Source organism: Arachis hypogaea, chromosome 1 (assembly GCF_003086295.3).
Source record: "Arachis hypogaea cultivar Tifrunner chromosome 1, arahy.Tifrunner.gnm2.J5K5, whole genome shotgun sequence".
Taxonomy (NCBI): Eukaryota; Viridiplantae; Streptophyta; class Magnoliopsida; order Fabales; family Fabaceae; genus Arachis; species Arachis hypogaea.
In genome coordinates, this window is record NC_092036.1 from 14,927,194 (window position 1) to 14,936,196 (window position 9,003).

Here is a 9,003-nt window from a genome sequence, read left to right on the forward strand (position 1 = left end):
ATATAAATATATATATGTGATTTAATTTATTTTTAATATGTATTTATATTTTAACATATATTTTATATTGATGACTGATTTTAATGACTATTTTAATATACATGTAGCATTGCTCTTTCTATTCACGATATAAAGTACAATAATAATATTTTGAGAAAAGGACAAATTAGTCCCTGACCTTTTAACCCGCGGACATTTTTGTCCTTGTCCATTGAAAAATACATTTAAACCCCTGACGTCTTTGAAAATCAGACGGATCAATCCTTCCGTCTATAACCCTCCGTCAGATCCGCCAGAAAAGGCTGACCTGGCTCCTCCTCTGCTTACCTGGCTCAACGGCGTTCCCACGTGGCACGCTAGTGGGATGGATCTTTTGAAAACGGGACACATAAGTCCCTCTCACTCAAAACAACGTCGTTTTGAGTGCTGCCCTAATCCTAAAATTCATTTGGGTCATTCCTTCATGGTGGTGGCTGGTGGTGAGAAGAAGAGTTGTTCAGATTTCAACAATGGCTATGAAGGGGCATCATCAACTTCAAAAATAAGCGTTAATGGGCATCATCACACCTCACACATAACAGAGATCATAATCACAAGCTTCTTCCGTCATAAGTCTTAGATCCTTTGCTTCAGTTCTCATCTCCATGGCTCCTTGAGAAATATATTATCCCTATCTTCCATTCCTTTTTCTTTTATCCCTTAACACACATCATCACCTATGGCGGGTGGGAGGCTCTTCAGCTTTGCCTTCTCCAACACCAACAACAGTAACTGTTCTTCTTCATCAGAACCAATCTTTCCAGCCGCTTCCTCCTTCGTCCCTCTTTCTATCTTCATCACTTCCTTTTCTTGGTCCGTAATTTTCTTTCCGTCGTTGACCCCTTTTTCTTCTTTTTTTCCTTGTACTTGTTATGTTATTGCTTGTTGTTCTGTAATGGCTCTGATGATGTGATCAAAGTTTGTCACATCGAATCATTAATCTAAGTTAGCTAGCTAGCTATTTAATCCACTACAACAAGAATTTTTAAAATATTATATTTTTATATTCATCAAAAAAGCGCACTCACCAAAGATTTGATTGGTTCAATATTATTATCCAATTAATTGAATTGTTTAAACGAGCCATGTTCAATTGTTCATGTTAATTGATCAGGTTCTCGATCCATGGTGAGTTTCGAAGATGTTCCAGGAGAGAAGGGGTGTAAAAATGGGTAGTTCTTCTGGACATGAGGAGGACGGGGAGGAGAGCATGGAGGAGTACTTGACGCAGCCGGCGGAGAAGAAGCAGCGGCTATCGGCGGCGGAGCAAGTTGAGTTCCCGGAGGAACGACCCAAACAAATTTTAGGATTAGGGCAGCACTCAAAACGACGTCGTTTTGAGTGAGAGGAACTTATGTGTCCCGTTTTCAAAAGTTCCATCCCACTAACGTGCCACGTGGGAACGCCGTTGAGCCAGGTAAGCAGAGGGGGAGCCAGGCCAGCCTTTTCCGGCAAGTCTGGCGGTGAGTTATGGACGGAGGGATTGATCCATCTGATCTTCAAAGACGTCCGGGATTTAAATGGATTTTCTAATGGTCAGGGACGAAAATGTTCGCGGGTTAAAAGGTCAGGGACTAATTTGTCATTTTCTCTAATATTTTTTGGGAAAAAAAAACTTAAAAAGTCTAATTTAAAGATACGAGGGTATTACAGAAATTAGAAGAATATGATGGCAGAATAATTAATTACAATAACGTAGAATAAAGCAAACGCAACCAACACAAGTATTATATTCCGATCGATCTATTTATCGGTGCACAAAAATCTGTCCCATGTATATGTTCGTTTTAGATCCTGATCAGGAGAAACAAAAATGCTATATAACTAAAACAATGAAGTTTAAGTGCCGAATCTGAATTCTTTAAGCATAGTGTGATCACACTCACACTACAAGACGGGCACACATATATACTATGCACGATTGCACGTAGTACGTAATAATTGGAGTTATAGCTTACAAGTACCCGTTCCATAAGTCAACTTTTAAATAAATACGGGAATCTTTCGAATGTTATATATTGTAAATATAGTTTAGGTTAGAGATATATTTACTTATATAATTTTTTTAATAATTTAAATTTTTAAAAAATAATTTATAATATGATATTAAAATTTTTATGATTAAAATATTTAAAATTTGATTTTTGTTATTTTTTAAAAATTTAAAAAGCATAAAATAAAATAAAAAAATTATTATATACAAATTTAGTTAAATCTAAAAAATTACTTTAATTAAAAAAACATATTAAAAATATAATTATTCATATATTTTTTATTAATTTAAATTAAAAAAATAATTTTATTTTATACTAAAATTAATCACTAAAATAAATTATTAATATAAAATATATATTATAATGTAAAATATATATTAAAAGTAAAGTAAATTACATTATAAAAATATAATAATTAATTATTTTTGTGTAAATAGTATTTTTTATTATCAATAAAAAACTAACAATGTAAACTTTACCCTAATATTAAGATTTCCTAGAAAAATATCACTTATAATAAATATAAGGATGTAGCGTGTCTAGTTTACATCTTATTTATTAATAGTACATGAGATACGAATAAAGTACATATTGATTAATTTAAGCCACATAGTACTTTAATGAATTGAGGCCACATGGTACTCAATCATTTTTTGAGGAGATTTAAAATTTCACTGGATCATATATATAAAGGAGTGATAGATCAGATGACACGGCGGCACAAGGTAATGCCATCACCAACAGGGATTTGACAAATTTCAATTCTTTCATCACTAGCAAGGTGCTTGTTGAGTTCCATCACATAACCGCGAGAGTTCTTCACAAAATCCATCATTGGTGCATGAGGTGACTGAGCCACAGATCCAAACCATAGGGTGTTATCATAGCCGATCAACCCTCCAATCCTCACAAGATCAATCACCCTCTTATGGTAGTTCAAGTAGTTGTTCTTATCCGCGTCCACGAAAACAAAATCATATTTCCCCATGTTATTTTTCTGAAAAATGGAAACATTTTTAAATAAATAAAAAAAATAAATTTAATATATATATGGCCAGTGACGGATCCAGAAAATTTTGGTAGTGGGGGCAAAATTTATATAACATTATAATTATTTTTATAATAAAAATAATATATGTATATAAAAAATTAAATATTAAATTATTTATTAATTATTATATATCTGTGTATAAATATGTATTGTTTAACTTATTTTTAATGTGTATTTTATATTTTAATATATATTTTATACAAATAATTATTTTTATGTACATATAACATAATTATTGTTATGATTATATTTTATTATTGTAAAATATGATTAGCCTTCAAAATATCTAATATATAAATTACAATACTAAAATAGTAATTTAAATAATAATATATAATTTAAATTTCTATTATTTTAGGTTTTATATTTTAAAAAATTAAATAATTTTTCTGTTAACTACCATCAAAATTTCTCTCTTTTTATATATATTACTAAATAATTATTTAAAAATTCACTTCCTAACACAATTAGAAGTCGACTCTTATTTATATTTATAGTTAAAAAAGTTCTTTCAATTAATACAGTTGTTATGAAAAAATTAAAGCTAATTTGAAAATAAGATAAATAATATTCTTTTAAGTTGATTTTTAAAAAAGAACACTAATTTCGTTTAAATTTGAGAATTGATCATTCTAAGTTTTAACAAATTTCTAATATAAAATTTTTAAATTGACGATTAAGTACCAAAAGTTGAGTAAAAATTTATTGTGGGGTCAAATTTAATAATCTAATGGGGGCAAATAAATATTATTATCATATACTACTCAAAAAAATTCCAAATTGTAGTGGGGGCGCTTGCCCCCACAACAATGTACGTAGAACCGTCCCTGTATATGGCTATTAAATTCAATTCAATAATAATAATTACATTCTCATATTCTCATATAAAAAATTTATTCTCATTAAATATATTCCCTACACACATATCTACTTCCAAAAAAATTATATATTTTTTTATATTATTACTATATATATGTGGCTATTAAATTCAATTCAATGGTAATAATTATATTTTCATATTTTTATATAAAAAATTTATTCTAATTAAATATATTCCCTATATATATACACACATACATTACCTTCCAAAAAAATTATATTTTTCTTTTATATTATTACTTATCTCGTTTAGTAAAAGAGCGTTAAAAAATAAAATAAAACCTTTTAACTCTTTTTTGGACAAAATACTTATATAAGTACTATATCATATACATCTTGTTTATTGAAGGTATGTCATCTTCACCATAAACAAAATGCGTATGGTACAATACCCGATACTTTTTATGTGCACATGAAATATAATTTTAGTATTTTATTATTTAATTATTTAATTTGCAATGTCGACCAAATATGTGTATAACTATCTCGTTTTCATTGCAATCGAGATAAATAATATTTTATTTATTTAAAAATTTCAAAAATTTATAGTATCCATTAATAATAAAATATAAACTCTCTCAAGTCAATCCATTATTAATCTGGAAAATATGGTAAGCAATATTGATATATATTTTGTATTGATTTTATTTTAGTTTAATTTAATATTAAATTAATTAGGTTATTATGATTAGATTGTATGTTTAATTTATGAAAAAAAATACATCATTGATCTTTTGTTTTATGAATATTTAAGTCTTTGATTATTTAAAAAATATTTAGATTTCTAACTTTTTTAAAATCTAGATGTATTAATTTTTTATGTTCATTTGGATTTCTCATATCTAACGAAAAAAATAAACATAACTCCCGTTGTATTGACATAGTTGATATGGATGCACAAGTCAAAATTTTTTTTAAAATGAAACAAATCAAACCCAAAAATTAATATGTTCAAATTTTAAAGAAGTCAGAAACTTAAATATATTTTTAAATCCTCAAAGACTTAAATATCCGCAAACAAAAAATTAGGAATCGATATGTCATTTTCTCTTAATTTATAAATAAACTAGTATTTTCCATAGTATGTATTACCTACACTTTGAATAATGTATGTTTTAGCTAGAAGGTATATTAATTTTAAAATAAAAATATTATTTGTACATTAAAATAAGTCATTAAAATTAGCCATTATATTTGTGTATAAATATATGTGTGATTTAATTTATTTTTAATCTGTATTTATATTCTGGCATATATTTTATACCGATGACTGACTTTAGTAGCTAATTTTAGTGTATACGTAGCATAATCTATTTTAAAATTTAGAACTTTATTAAATTTGACAATTATTTTGAGATAAATATAGGATAATAGTGTGCACATACATCTTTAAGCAGTTCATCAAGAAGAGAAAGGGCAGGTCCTTCTCTAAAGTCAATCTTGTGAGCCACTCCAGCTTTTTGAATTATGGGCAATCCCAATTCATAATATTCCCGGTTCACATCCATTGCCAAGATCTAATAATATTCATACAAGGACCCAATCATCGGCTAGGTATATAATAATAGTGAATATAAATTAAATTAAGTAATATAAATGAATAATATAATATTTTAGACTATATGTGCATCTCAAGCTAATAATAAGTAAGAACCTTTCCATCATGAGGAAGAGCAAGGGCAGTAGAAAGCAGAGAGTAACCAGTGTAGACGCCAATTTCCATGGTGTTCTTGGCGTTTATGAGTTTAACCAACATCATTATCAGTTGTCCTTCGTCCGGTGGTGTAGCCATGATGTTACTGTTTTAGAATTCAGTTATTTAATAATGGTTAGATGTATAATCTTATATATTTTTATATTTTTAATTTTAGCAAATAAATTCAATTCTAGAATTTTACCCAAAAATTTAATTAAAGATCGGACTAATTCCTCACTTTTGCATAGGAATTAATTTGTCTAATATTTTAAATTATCTTTAATCAAATGTCAATTTTTTAGTTGATAGAGAGTAATTAATTTATCCAATAATGCAAAAGCTATTAAAAATTGATTTGGAATATTGCTCATTATCTTTTAAGAATAGAGTGATAATTAAATTTTTTAAGATTTAGATCTCAAACTAATTAGTTTTTTTTTTTTTTTTAAAAATAAGTAGGTCTTCTATAATAATAAATAGTAGACATATATGTATGTCTAGCTAATAAATAGTACAAAATAAAATAGAATTGTCTGTGTTTTGTTATTTAATATAGTGCGTATTTCGTTGCTACCATATGAGTATAAAAACAATGTAGTTTTAAATAATAAAATATTTATTATCTTTTAAATTTTTATATAATTTTTATTAATTATTCCTTATTTATCACGAATTTTATTAAAATATGTAAAATTTCATTTCAAAAATTATTATCTGCATGACGATTATTCATAAATAAAGACGTCACATTAAGTAGGTAACAATGCATATAAACACTACTGTTAAATTTTATATGATAAATTAATAAAAAGATATCACGTGTCCATCGTTTATTATTTTCAAGGACCAAACTAGTACCTTTTTTCTTCGATAATTAATTAGTCCAAAATCAAAATTTTCAAAAACCTAATTCTCACTTTCCTCTTTTTTTAAATATTCTTTTAAAATTTATTATGATTTAATTTGATGTACTTTTAATATAAAACAATTTTACATGTGTGTCTAATCACATAATATTATATTATAAAAAATAACTAATATTTTTATTAACTACCTAAATAATCATTTAAAATAATAAATATAATTATATGAAGGTAAAATATTTTATAATATATTAAAATTAAATTCACTTATTATGTATAATAAATATAAAATTAAAAACATATTGAGCAGACACACTATTCAAGGTTGGTATTATTTAATAATGTCAGGAACTATTAAATGAATCCATCACAAAAAAATATATTAAATTATAAAATATATTTTTAAATTAAATAACATATATATTTATATATAAATACATAAATACATAATGCATGTCTGATTTAATAATTTTAATATGTATTTAAAATTTTTTGCTATTATTACTTAACTCCATCAATAAAATTCCCCATAACCTTTGGCAGAAAAACTGGTGGGAAGAATGTAGTTGAGAGAAAGAGGAAAAAAGAAAAAACTTAACTGAACCAAATAATTACACTTGTATTTAATGAATGAATATATAAGAAGGGAGTCTTTTTAATTAAAAGAAAAAAAAGACGTAATCTAAATTACCGAGGGTGCTTTTGTGTCATCTCACGGAGCTCCTTCAAGCTCTCGTGTTCTCTTGGATACACACTTGTTTCAAGTACATACTGCACCAACCAGTACATGCATCATCTGTGTTAGGAAAAATGAAAGAATTACCAGGAACTTGATGTTTATTTAATTTATTTTTGTGTCTATTAATTAATCGACAAGGGATATAAATTATTTGTTTTGTTCTAACATGCATATCTGTCAGACTGCCACTTTGGAATTTTCTAGAACAGATCGGAACAAATAGAAATTAACAAAGGGTTGTTGAGTGAACCTGGTAGAGTGCATCGCTCTGAAGGAGACTCTTGTGATTGAGATCTTTGTGACCGTTCAGTTCGTTTTGTTGTTGTTGCTCGGCCATGGGCGTTTCCGTCATTGTCATTAATTACTGGCAGGGGCAAGTTTTATTTCGTGCCAGAGATGAAAACCCAAACGATCGTCCCGGCTATTTATAGACAGAAAACACTGATACTCTTGTGTTTTGGAGGCAACTAATTAGTTAATAAATTATTTTTTTTATTCTTTATTTTTTGAGAAACTTTAAAGTGTCTATTGACAATTTGACATTATAGAGTTAGCTATAATTGGATAATAATATAATTCACCTTCAAATTAGTTCATTAATTAATTATTCTTTAATTGTTTAAATTTTAAAGCGTCTATTATATTATTAAGTTAACGATAATGTTAGAAAATAAAAATAAAAATTTATCTTATTTAATATTTATTAATTATTATAATAATTAATAAATATTAAATAAGATAAATTATAATAATTTTTAACTAATATTTTTTTATTATTAAACATTTTGGAATTTAATTATACGTTTTTGATGGTTGTGTGAGGCTCATTAATATAAGATTACTTTAGGACCCGAACCAAGCACAAACAACGAACCTCGAATGCAGCCAAAAGACTAGGTCATTGGGAATTTGGCACATATGCTACAGCAATAAATACCCTCGTTAATATAGGGTGTATTTAGATTAAAATTTATAAATAGGAGTTTGTCTGAAAATTAATTATAGTAAAATAAAGAGTATTTATCTATTTTAGTTTCTAACAAATTTTGTATTAAATATTTTAATTTTTAACTAAAATTAATATTTAATTCGTCTTTAATAATTAATTTTGTGAGTTACTTAAATTTTTTGTTCTATTAATTTTAACAGAGGATAAAATGGTCTCTGTCAATTTTAACAAGAAACAAAATGGTTAGTGACTACTTTTGTTAAAAAATAACACCGTTCTCTTCAAATTTTCATCATATCTCGCATAATCCTAACAGCCTAACACTGTGAAGGTTGTAGAAGGTTTAGAGAAGGGAGGTTGAATCTATGCCTTTCTTTTATGTTACTGAAATAACCCTTTAAAACAAACTTTCAATTCTAATTCTGTTTGAACTCAGCAGCGGAAAATTTATGAGACAATTTATTTTTGTCTCATGAATATCAGAAAATAGAATAGAGCAGAGAAGAGAGAAGCTGACACCATCATGTATCCTGGTTCAGTTGCCTTATGTAATGCAACTTACATCCAGTCTCCACCACAACAGTGGTGGAATTTTCACTATAGTTAAAGTATTACATACACCAATTCTACAGGATTGATATAATCCTTTCACTCTCAAGTTCTAACCTAACTTGACTTGGTTATGCTAATACCTAACTATTCACTCTAAGAAAGGGGTACCTCACATGTACATGATACAAGACACAAACTTAACCTAAAGAAATCAGAAATAACTCTAGGCTTTTCACTCATG

At 27.1% G+C, this 9,003-nt stretch overlaps 1 protein-coding gene across 1 annotated transcript; it reads right to left on the reverse strand.

Annotated features, from left to right (window-relative positions):
* Positions 1 to 2,525: 2,525 nt before the first annotated feature.
* On the reverse strand, positions 2,526 to 7,819 carry LOC112799008 (caffeoyl-CoA O-methyltransferase 5). Its single transcript, XM_025841663.2, has 5 exons — positions 7,512 to 7,819; positions 7,214 to 7,293; positions 5,618 to 5,762; positions 5,349 to 5,480; positions 2,526 to 3,030 (listed from the first exon to the last, which is right to left on the reverse strand). The coding sequence occupies exons 1-5, from the start codon at positions 7,617 to 7,619 to the stop codon at positions 2,737 to 2,739; spliced, it is 759 nt and encodes a 252-aa protein (XP_025697448.1). The 5' UTR covers positions 7,620 to 7,819; the 3' UTR covers positions 2,526 to 2,736.
* Positions 7,820 to 9,003: the final 1,184 nt, after the last annotated feature.